The 12,035-nt window shown below is 37.2% G+C and overlaps 1 protein-coding gene across 1 annotated transcript in view; it reads right to left on the bottom strand.

The window, feature by feature from the left end:
- The window catches only part of LOC111142912 (calcium-activated chloride channel regulator 4-like), a 42,257-nt gene extending 34,049 nt beyond the window's left edge, over window positions 1-8,208 (bottom strand). The window contains 5 exon segments of the mRNA XM_022496292.1: window positions 1,308-1,416; window positions 3,224-3,251; window positions 3,253-3,372; window positions 3,524-3,664; window positions 8,053-8,208. Of these exon segments, the coding sequence (XP_022352000.1) occupies window positions 1,308-1,416; window positions 3,224-3,251; window positions 3,253-3,372; window positions 3,524-3,664; window positions 8,053-8,208 (554 nt within the window).
- Window positions 8,209-12,035: the final 3,827 nt, after the last annotated feature.

The raw sequence follows: 12,035 nt of genomic DNA, 5'->3' as shown, positions 1-12,035 counted from the left end.
TGTTAATAATAATGGCTGGAGAATCCCCTTTTCCAAACATCTCTTCTGGGGGCCTTGTGATGATAAATGCACTGTTGGCACCTGGAAGGGGCAACTTGTGAAAACATTTACTCTTGGTACTACCTCAGCTTGAAGTTCTTTGTAGAATTCTTTTCAAAGAAGTTATCTCCAAACGAATGTGATATGACATAGCTACAAGTGTTTTGGTTTTTCAGGGGTATTTTTATCCAAAGCGAAACGTGGCTTAAAGGAAAGATTGAGGTACTGCCCAAGACAGTAGTCTTTACTGGTAGGGACATTTTTGACATAAGTGTTATTGCATGGAATTGGTCACAGGTTGCAGTGCTTATGACATATATGCTGGAATGTGAATGTATCCCATCTTTTCAATGTGTTTCCAGTTCAAATTTAAGAAGCAATTACTAGATTTCATTCAGTCATTTAGGGAGTCTCCTAAATATGTGTATGCTTTTATTGCCCCAGAACTCATTGAACATAATGGTATCTGTGTTAACAACCATGATGACTATTCTATAGCAGAGACTAGACATTTAGGGGGAATATGATATAAACAAATGTAATCAATGTAATACTTTTAAATACATGTGCTAAAACTGGTGGAACACTAGGGCAGAGGAATGGCCTTCAATGAACTCAAGTATCTTTCAGTTTATACTTTTTCTGATAAGTCCACAGACCCAACAGGGCATCTAAGATTGATTAAGCTGATGGTATCTAATTTAAACCAACTACCAACAATCATTTTTCTCTCTTGATCTTAGAGCTAAGAGGCTCATCTATGATTAACCATGATATTTTTAGATCAGTATATTTAAATGAACTTTACAAATCCCAAGAAATCCTTATCTGCCCCTTTGAAGATTGATTTTTAATTTAGTGTGCATTTACTACATTTATTAACCATTTTTTTGTTCTTATGTAGTATAAATAATTTTGACTTGGCATATACTGTACAACCCCTTACACAGAATACAGTTTCAGCACACATGAGTTCTGGTAGAGAGGTATAAAAATATGCCAAATTGGCTACCAAAGGCTCTTGAAGTTATGTGTATTTTAAATAGATAGGTAGTTACTTTAAGGTACATTTTCAAAAAAGAAGGAGAGAAAAATAAAGAAAGAAAAAAAATAGAAGAAGGAAACCCAGAAAAGCACTCTTTGGTGACATCACATCTATTATCTGCAATGGGATTAAAAAAAAGAATGATTGGCATTGAAAAGAAATCAATCTAAGGAAATTAAGAAGTTATAACTTAAAGTAATTAAGAAAATTTATATGGTCATGCCTTGTTGCTTCGATTTTTTTTGACTTAGCACCGTAGAAAGGTGCATCTTCATTGTATTTATCAAACACTCCCCAGCGGAGATGGGCCCACTCATGGACAAACAGTCTATCTGTAGGAAAACATTTCAAATAAATGATCATAATTCAAGTGACAAAATTGTTCCTTAAATATTTTAAGAAATTTTTCAGTAAAAAATTATATTTAGGTTTTAGGTTTTCTAGGCAAATGGAACCAGATTAATAAGTGTGAAATTGTACCTTTCAGTATGGGAGGAGAAAGCCCTCATATCAGTGACTGCAACAGGGATTTGGTGCATGGCAGGTTGCCCTGCCTCCTATGCCCACTTTAGTTTATTAAGAGAGTAAATTTCAGGTTCTTTCATCACAAACATAAAATAAAATAAAATAAGATAAGATAAAATGGAAAGGATACGTAACTATGTGAGGAGATATGTCAATTAGCTTGACTCTAGGGCTCTGTTTTCTCAATCAAGGCATCTGCTGATGGGATTGGAAAGAGTAGTTGTAGAACTTTTTTTTTTTTTAAGATTTTATTTATTTATTTGACACAGAGAGAGATCATAAGTAGGCAGAGAGGCAGGCAGAGGAAGAGGGAGAAGCAGGCTCCCTTCTTGATCCCAGGGCCCTGACACCATGACCTGAGCCGAAGGCAGGCACTTAACCGACTGAGCCACCAGGCGCCCCAAGAGTGGTTATAGACCTTGAGAAAAACAGAAGTTTGAAAATAGCTGCTAAGGGGAAAGGGACCCAAGAATAAGTAAGTTCAAATATTGTTGGGTAGATTTGAGAGCTTCCCTGAGCTTGGAAAACCTGTTTATATAATGATGGCATTAGTTTATAATTTTCTTTCACAGTCTTGGAAATTCATTAACAGGAGCCAAAGGAAACTGGGCAGAAACTCAGTACAGAGGATTTGGCAAGTGAATGAAACATAAGGATATGAATGGTGAGGGAATTGAGGTATTTACACTTACAGTTGAAATGACTGATTTTGCTGGATATACCAGCTAGAAAGAGACTATAAATTAGAAAGGTGCAAAGGATTAGAGGTGCCAAGGAGAACAGACATGATCACGCTAAAGTTTGAGGGACAGATAAGATTAAGGTGGGATAGGATGATAGAGCTTGTAAGTTAGGATGGGGAACAGGTCCAGGTGACAATAAGGACCAGGGCTAGCTGAACATTTGACAGAGACAAGAGACTTACTATGTGCCCATTGAAAGGTAATGGGAGAAGGAGATTTTAGGATTGAGGAAGATTTCCTCTGAATGTTACATGTGAGTTGAACCTTCCTTTAACAATGATTTGTATCAATATGCTTTAGTGCATTTGAACCAATAATTTTAACTTGTAGATTGAACTAGATGAAATTGTCATTTTTCTAGGTTAGAGTGATCACTTACAGACAGTTCATCTGGTTAAACCAAATAGGTTGAATGATAATATCAGCAACTAACAGCCTATGAGTCTTTTCTTTTGGCCAAGAACTGGCATCCTGAGTCTTTCTAGCTCACCTTACATTTGTCTTCCATGGAAGCAGCTGGTGATTGATTAATATCCAGCTGTGGAGAACTAAAAAATTTAAATCTAAAAAGTAAGCCTTAAAAAATGTATTGTTGTCCTGTGTTCAAATTTCTGTAGACATTGTTCTGACTACAGTTATATAGATCATCCAACTCAGTGTTTACAACAATTCCACAAGGCAGGAAACATTCTATTTACTGTCTTATAGGAAGTAAGAACAAGAGAAAATGGGTTATTTGCCCAAGGTCACACACAATTGATAAGTCAGGATTTGAACCTAGAGACTCTGACTCCAAGGCCTGTAAGCTTAATGTGAATTCAAAGCTGCATGTTAGAATCATTTGCAAAACATGTGTTTTGCAAATTCCTACCTGATGGTCCATATTCATTTTGTTTTTTTTCCAAGGATGAAGTCAGGGGTGAAATGAATGTATTCTCCTTTTTCTTCATAAGCTGTGAACTTCCTGGTATATGGTTCATCTCTACCTGGGAAGGTAGGTGGTACAACTAATACATCAGCCTGAAAATGTTTAAAAATATTTTTAAAACATCAGAAATAGAAACATTTGGTTAAATGTTCTAAAGCATTTAACTCTAAACCAATCAATGTACTGCAAAACTGGGGATCATCAGAAAATATAATTTTTTAAGAGAAGCGTTTTGCCTCTTACGTGTTTGTAGCTTTCATGTTTTGGCCTCTTGTATTGTGGGTTTTCCTTCCAGTTGATAGGAATTAGTATTGATACATTTTTGAAAAAAAATCTTTTTTCTGTGGCTTCAAAGAGGTAGGTAGAAGCTATAGTCACCATATCCTATTATAAAAGGAAAAAATACATGAGATGGCCAAGTAACAGTGGACTAAATGAACAGGGCTTTATTACAGACATTTCAAAATTTAAGAGTGGATAGACAAAGCATCTGACAAGTGAGCAGGATCTCTGCTACACAGTTCCAGCTCTGCTAACTGTCAGTCCAAAAATACATCTTAATCTTATACATTAAAGGCTTTGAGTTTTCTATAACCCTTCATCAAAAGGCTTTGTTTGGTGTTAAGAAAAATTATGTAAAATGACATAGATTTTTTTTTCCTTTTTAGAGAGAGTGAGAGTGCATGTGTGTGAGCATTGGGGGTTGGAGGGACAGAGAGGCAGAGGGAGAGAGAGAATCTTAAGCAGGCTCCATGACCAGCATGGACCCCCTCACAGAGCTCAACCTCACCACCCTGAGATCATGACCTGAGTCAAAATCAGGAGTCAGATACTTACTTGATTGAGCCACCCAAGTACCCCTACAAAGGCCTAGACTTTAGAGTCATCTATTTGGTTCCAATATTGGCATTAGCAACTCCTGGGTAATAGAGTTTGGCCAGTTTAACACTCTGAGGCTAGTTTCTTCATCTTTTAAATGGACTATTACAACCTTTCTTTAAGGTGAACATAACATAACATGAAATGAGTTATATAGTACCCTACACATAGGCAGTCAAAAAACTGGTTGGTATCATTACCATTAATAAGTCTTAATAGAGAGCAGCCTTAGCTGATGCAAGCTGAACAGTCTGTAGAGATGGGACATAAGAGCTTTTTCATTATACTCTTACTCTCCAGGACAGGCAGCTGGATTGGGGGCTGGGGGGTAGAGTGATAGAAAAATTCATAGGAGATACAGAGGTTTTTAGAGCAGCTGAAAATATCACTTTATACTCTTCAGTATCCTGAACCCAAAGGTGTAATGACTAATAAGGGAGATAGTAGGGGAAATACATGGATGAATGTTCTTAATGGTGATCTATTCTACATAATCAAAACCACTGAATAACTGAGGGATCCAGGGTGCTGGATGACAATATCAAACTCTTCGTCTTGATGGCAATATCCCATAACAGTGTTGTTTCCTTCAGGATGGGCTCTTCTCCTCCATGATGCTTCCTGACCTGACACAAGCCCACAGTAGAATTATTCTTCCTCAGGAATTCCAGGGCTCTCTGTCTTGTTCTCTTGAAGAGAGTCCAGTATGCTGACTCATATTTATCAGCATACTGATTGGGTTCAGAGCCATGGAATCAGTCAGAAGCCAGAGTGCAGAGAACTGAAGGTCCAAAGAATTAGGTAAGACTTAGGAAAGGGGCTTCAGACATCTCCTGAAGTAGATTGGGAATTACTTCATCACTGACCTAAAGTGGATGAAAGAATTCTTTACCTGTTCCTTAAGGATGCCTTTCCTCATTTTTTGTTTTGGAATATTTAGATATCAGCCAGTTGTCACATTTTCCTTGAAGCAATTGCTATCTATTCTTCTATGAGATAAAAAATATATATGGTGATTTGAATTGTGGTACAGACTGGGAAAGTAGGTTGCTGTATATAGTTGTGTGGGTTGTGCATTGTATAACTCCAAGGGATTACATTTACTTTGTAGTATCCTTAGCTCTGTGCAACTGCCTTAGGTAGTGGTATATTCTCAAGTCATTGAGGGGTTTTACAGACCCTGTGTCAGATGACTATGATCCCTTAGGCATAATAGGGTGCCTAATAATTATTCTCACAGGCTTTCTGAGCAAAATTTCTATTATATTCTTTCAAATTTCCTTCTCAGAATTCCTATAATGTCCTAATCGGATCAAAGATCATTAATATTATCAATATTTCAAAAAAATAAGTACTTTCAAACCAAAAAGACACATGAATAAAAGGAATAAGGAAAATTGACAACTGACATCTCAGATCATGGATTATGAGTAAATTCAGCATGAATCTTATTATGGTCAGATAATATCCCCAGAGTAAGTTATTGTCCTCAAGTTGGTTCACCAGTTAGAAAAAGGAGTAGTTTTTGTTACCTTATATAAGCCAGAACTCAAACCCAGATTTGTCAGCCTTCAAAGCCTATAGATTGGATCTCAGATATAATTGTGTGCTACTTAATGTAACCTTGGAAAAATTATTTACTTCTCCAACTACCAGTTTTCTCTTCTGTATAATGTGGATGAGAGATTTTCACAAGGTTGCCTCATAATATAAATGCAAAAACTTTGTAGAGGGTTGGGAAAATGTCAGGAAACATTGTGTAATCTAGAGGCATGTCTAACTACTAATAATTGAACTTTTTTTTTTTTAAAGATTTTATTTATTTATTTGACAGATAGAGATCACAGGTAGGCAGCGAGACAGGCAGAGAGAGAGGAGGAAGCAGGCTCCCTGCCGAGCAGAGAGCCTGATGTGGGGCTCGATCCCAAGACCCTGGGATCATGACCTGAGCCGAAGGCAGAGGCTTTAACCCACTGAGCCACCCAGGCGCTCCCAATAATTGAACTTTTACTTGTGGTGTTCAGTAGAGGACATTTTAATAAGTTTTTTCCCCCTATAAATAATTCTTTCAAATGCTGATTTCCAATGTTCAGAAAAGTTTGAAACTGACTGATTATTCCTGAATACTAAGAAGCCATCATTCAGAATCAGTTAAATTAACTGTATTCAAGCCTGTGCTCTTCAGTAAAGAAATCTTTATATTTCCCTGGAATTCAAAAGTTATCAGTAAATGAACACTGCTATGCTTCAAGAGTTTATTCAGAGTGAGTAATAAGTGGCAGCCATAGAGTCACCTGCTCATGACCCAGGTCAAGCACATCAGCTTCTGATGGGTAGCAGCACACACACAAAAGGCTAAATAAGTGAGTCTAAGGATACACTAGTGGAGGAATTGAATGTAAGGAATTAGTAACTGTTGATATCAGGGACAGGCAGAGCTAATTAGTGTGACTGTAACACCAATCTCTTCATTACGTGAAATGCTATAATTAGAAGAAACTTTAGAAATCAAATTCCTTGGTGCAGTCTTGGAGAGTTTCCCTTCTCCATCTGCACTTCCTAATGTACTCATTTAGTCTCATGGCTTTAAATCTCATTCTATACACTGATGACCCCCAAATTTTTATCTCCACCCACATTTCCCCTTTGAATTCAGATTCCTATCTCCATCTTTATGGATATCTAATAAGCATCTCAAATTCAAAATGCTTCATAAAAGTCCTGATCTCCCACCTGCCATTTTTTTTCCCATTTACAGTCTTCACCTTTTCAACTGATGATAATTCCATCCTTTTTAATGTTCAGGCCGAAACCCTTGAAGTCTTCCTTGACTTCTATTTTTCCCTCCTCCCCTCCCCCATGCCATATCTAAACCATCAGCAAATCTGTCTATAATACCCTCAGAATATGTTCAGAATTATACCACTTTAATGATCTCTAGCACAATATCCCTATTCCTGGTCACCACCGCTTCTCACCTATAGTAGCTTCCTACCTGGTGTCCCTCCACATCTCTGTGCTATAATAGAGCCATACCGGATGAATGCTAAGTAGAAACCCTTTACAGAATTTCTTCAACACTGCAGTCAGAGTGATAACAGAAAACGCATGAAAGAGCATACCCCTCCTCTGCCCAGAATCCTTCCATGGATTCTCATGGCACCCAGAAGAAGAAAAGCCCAAGTCTTTCCAGTGGTCTGGGCCTCCTGTGTCTCCCATGTTCAGCTCTCCCCATCCTTCTTCCTTGCCATCATCTCCGGCTGGTCACATCAAGCATGCTTACTGCACCTACTGTTCCCTCTTCCAGGTTTTCAGTGGGTTCTTCCCTTACTCATCTAAGATTGCCACTCAGATATCACCATCAACAGTGAGGCCTTTCCTGACTGCCATGCATGAAACAGTAACCCACATTTTCCTCCCACCCAGCCCCACCAGCACTGCCTATCCCCCTTTGCTGATTTACTTTACTCCATGGCAGCCTACTACCATCTGACCTGCTATATTTTGCATGTTTTTATTATCTATATTATATAAAAAGAATGTGTATTGCATGAGAGCAAATAATTAATTAGGACAAGGAATTAAGTCACTCTTTTATCTCCCTGACATGTCTGAAGTATTCATTAAATCAGTGTTCAAGGAACAGATGAATTCAATTGCTCATTTACAGATGAAGAAACTGAAGATCAGGGAGGCTCTGTGCCTTGTCTCTGGTCTTATGGTGAAACAGGATAGAACCCCACCTTGAACTTCCAATTTCCTCTGCCATTCCAACATTATTTTTACTGTACCATGCTGCTTTTAAGCTTCTTGCAGCATTCAGATGTTTCCATAATTATTAACTACGTTTTTCCTTCTCCACAATTCAAATAGAAACCCCATTTCTTTCTTACCTTTATCTGTTCAATTATTTTTCCATCTTCCGGCACTCGAGGGTCTATAGCAAAGATAATGCCTTCATAGCCATTGTTATTCAGCTGAATGAGGGAAGTATTGGACTCCTGCAGCAGGTATAAGACTAAGAGGAAGACAAAACTTAAGAACCCCATTGTTCCTGTCAAGGCGTTCCTGGCCCCAAAGTTGGTTTGTTCAAAGGCTTTTCTTTCACTTTGTTTCTCTCTCCATATATATAGTCCTAAACCTTATCAATGTTGGGACATTGCCTGTGTAAAGGTCAATGTTATCATATGTATCAAAATGTTTGACTTCAGTTTACACAATCATTTTATTGCATTGACTAAGAGGAAGACAAAACCTAAGAACCCCATTGTTCCTGTCAAGGCGTTCCTGGCCCCAAAGTTGATTTGTTCAAAAGGCTTTTCTTTCACTTTGTTTCTCTCTCCATGTAAAGGTCAATGTTATAAAATGTAGCAAAATGTTTGACTTCAGTTTACACATTTTATTGCATATTACTGTAAAAGTGACCTAAAACAGAGATCTGATTTTTTAAAAAAGGTTTTATTTATTTATTTGTCGGAGAGAGAGAGAGAGAGTGAGTGTGCACAAGTACAGGGAGCAGCAGACAGAGGGAGAGGCAAGCTCTCCAGCTGAGAAGGGAGCCCAAGGCCGGCTGCATCCCAGGACCCTGGGATCATGACCTGAGCCAAAGGCAGATGCTTAACCAGCTGAGCCACCCAGGCATCCTGAGATCAGATCTTTTTGTAAAAACTGCCCATTTTCCTCATGAAACATATTTTCTATACTTTCTATTTCTGGTTCATTTTCTGCATATAGGAAGACTGTATTTTCTATATAGTACAGTGTGAAAATCAATAAAATTTTCTAATTAAATAAATAGAAACAATAATGGGAATGTTGTTACTCCATTTTACAGAGAGACTTAATAAATATTTAGATTATTCACCAAGGGTATAATTAATGGAAGAGAATATAAGATTATTAAATGTAAATAACACCAAATGAGGTAAGGTGGCCTTGAAGCCTAACCTAAAATTTATTTTATTTTATTTTAAAATTTATTTAAGGATGTCTGGGGGAGAGAGAGGGAGAGAGAGAATGCAAGCAGGCCAGAGGGAGAAGGGAAAGAATCCTCAAGCAGACTCCCCATTGAGCATGGAGCCCAAGGAAGGACTTAATCCCAGGACCCTCCAGATCATGACCTGAGCCAAAATCAAGAGTTGGTTGCCAACTAACTGAGCCACCCAGGCACACCCTAACTTAAAAATTTAAAGACTTTGACAAATTAAGGAAGATTTGATAGTTATTAAAGTAAATTTTTAAAAATCCTGTTCATAAAGAATGAATAGAGTGTTTTTAGGCAAGTATATCAAAAGAGTCTGGTATATGCTAGTTATTATTGAAGCAAAGTGAATAATTTTGATAGTTAACATTTACTTAGTGCTTACTAGGGCAGAATTCTCTCAATCTTCACTGTAACTCTCTTAAGTATGAATATTATCTTTTTTTTTTTAAATTTATTTATTTGACAGAGAGATCATAAGTAGGCAGAGAGGCAGGCAGAGAGAGAAGAGGAAGCAGGCTCCCTGCCGGGCAGAGAGCCTAATGTGGGGCTTGATCCCAGGACCCTGGGATCATGACCTGAACCGAAGGCAGAGGCTTTAACCCACTGAGCCACCCAGGCGCCCCAAGTATGAATATTATCTTCATTTTATGTGTGGGGAAACTGCTGCACACAGTTTCAGTAACTTACCAAGATCACATAGCTAGTAAATGGCAGAGTCAGGATCTGAATGCAGGATTCTTACCCTGAAGCCCATGGATTTAATTACTCCACAGTAAAGCAATATGGTTTTGCAAGGCAAATAATATAAGATTTTTTTAAAAAAGGGGAGAAAGGGGGTCAGCTTAGGAACTGTACTGATGGATAAAATAATGTCTAATTCTAAAACAAAAGAACCAGTACTCATCAGAAACCAAAGAGAACTGGAAATAGAAGACCAGAAAATATATTTAAATTAAGAGTTTCAGTAGGAGGGTAACTATGTTGCATTCTGAACAAGTAACATCCTTACAAGAGGCATTTTATCACCTGTGCCTAGACTTTGCCCTTTTAGGCAGTATCCTACACCATCACTCTATTTTCTCAGGAATATTATGAGATAAGTTTACATTTATGAAATTAATATGTTGTACAAGATACAGTATGGAAGTGTTATACTGGCAACTCCATGGAAATGTGATTATTTGGAGTAGGTAGGGGCTGAGCATTAAGAAATATATCTGAGACAGTCTTGTCCTGGTTCCCTTGCTGACCTCTCTTCTATTACCCTCTACCTCTCCCTGAATTCTATCTTGGGGGCTTCAAATAAACAAAGTATACACCCATCCTGTAGAGTTGTGCTCAGAAAATTGTTTTTGACTGATGGACTCACTGAATTAGTAAATGGTTATCATTTTAACCCCAAATAATGACATATCACAATGGCTAAACAGAAGTTTGTCCAAAACCTTTGAAAGTTGGAGAAACCTGAGGGACTCAGATCCCCATTGGCATTTGCGTGATATTTAAGGAGGTGCTATTACTCCCTCAATAAAAATGGGAGTTAGATTGAAAGAAAGATGCTTCATCTTTGCCAGAGGAATTGGGAAAATCTCCCTGTAAGACCTGGGCACATGTGGCTCCATGAAAATAGATGAGTATTTGTAACAGACCCCCCCTACGTGTCCTGAAAAAGGACCCCCATGGAATTAGAGATAAATATATGCCCTTGACTTATTTTCCATCTATATCCCTTACAGAACTTATAATACTCTTCATAAAAAGGAAGGTAGGGGGCTGTTCTGGTGTCTCATAGCAATTTCTGCTTATTGCTAGTCTGCCCTTACAGATTTTCATTTGGCTGGTCCAGTCTCAAGGGCCACTGTCTCCATCAACTCAGACTGAATAGACATTCTGGGCAGAAGCTGGCTGGTCACAAATCAGAAAGGACTTTGCTAAATTGGTCTAAACCAAATCCTGCTCAGGCAGACAGGCTCATGTAGGGTATTCAAAAGGGTTGGGTTTCCTTATCTGTTGCTGGGACAAGGAATTTTGAAAAAATGTAGTCGTTGACCAACATATGATTTCACAGATACTACTGTTAGAAAAGCAGGGTTGTTTTTCTTTTTTCAAAAGAAACATATATTAAGATTTAAACATATATTTAGAAAATGTAAACACGTATTTAGAAATATTTAAACATGTTAAGATAATTGTAGAGTGGGTATATGAATGTGACAGCAATCGTAAAGATGATATGTGTATGGATGAAGTTAGGAAACCTAGTGTATAGTAGTTCATGTAGAATTAGCTCATTCTTTTAATTATCTATTACCATTTTTATTTTTTTATTCTTTTAAATAATATAATTTTTTAATATGGATTAACTGTCATTTAAGAGTTCCCTCATTGGTGAACAGTTAGAGGTATTTATGTTTCTATTTGAGGGATTATATAATGTAAGACAAAGTTTTCTCCCTATACCTATACCTAGCCGCAGAAATTATACATTTCAAAACTATTTTTGCTGTTTTTGATTATTATTGGTGGTAATGCTCATTATTTCATTAACTCCTTTTATTATCAGTCATTGCTTCCATTATTTTTAGATTTATAATGTAATTATTTTTCTAGCCTCTTATGTTGATTGTAGGCCAATTTATTTTTATTTTATTGTTGTTTAGGAATAAATACTACAACAAGTACATTGGATATTATTTTGGCTGTGTCTCACAAATTTGTTTGTTTTTTTTTCCAGTTTTAACATAACATACTCCATTGTAGATAGCCTATTTTTTTTTAACTGATATAGTTGACATTTATTATTACATAGCTTTTAATTTTAGTTTCCTCTTTGATTGTACACCAGATTGGGGATATGTAGGCCAATAATGCTGGTGCTTTTTTGCTTGAATC

The sequence above is a fragment of the Enhydra lutris genome, unplaced genomic scaffold (genome assembly GCF_002288905.1).
Source record: "Enhydra lutris kenyoni isolate GAN:26980312 unplaced genomic scaffold, ASM228890v2 scaffoldscaffold9, whole genome shotgun sequence".
In the NCBI taxonomy this organism is placed as follows: domain Eukaryota; kingdom Metazoa; phylum Chordata; class Mammalia; order Carnivora; family Mustelidae; genus Enhydra; species Enhydra lutris.
Note: the sequence above shows the minus strand (reverse complement) of the source record. Positions and strands in the feature narration are given on the sequence as shown.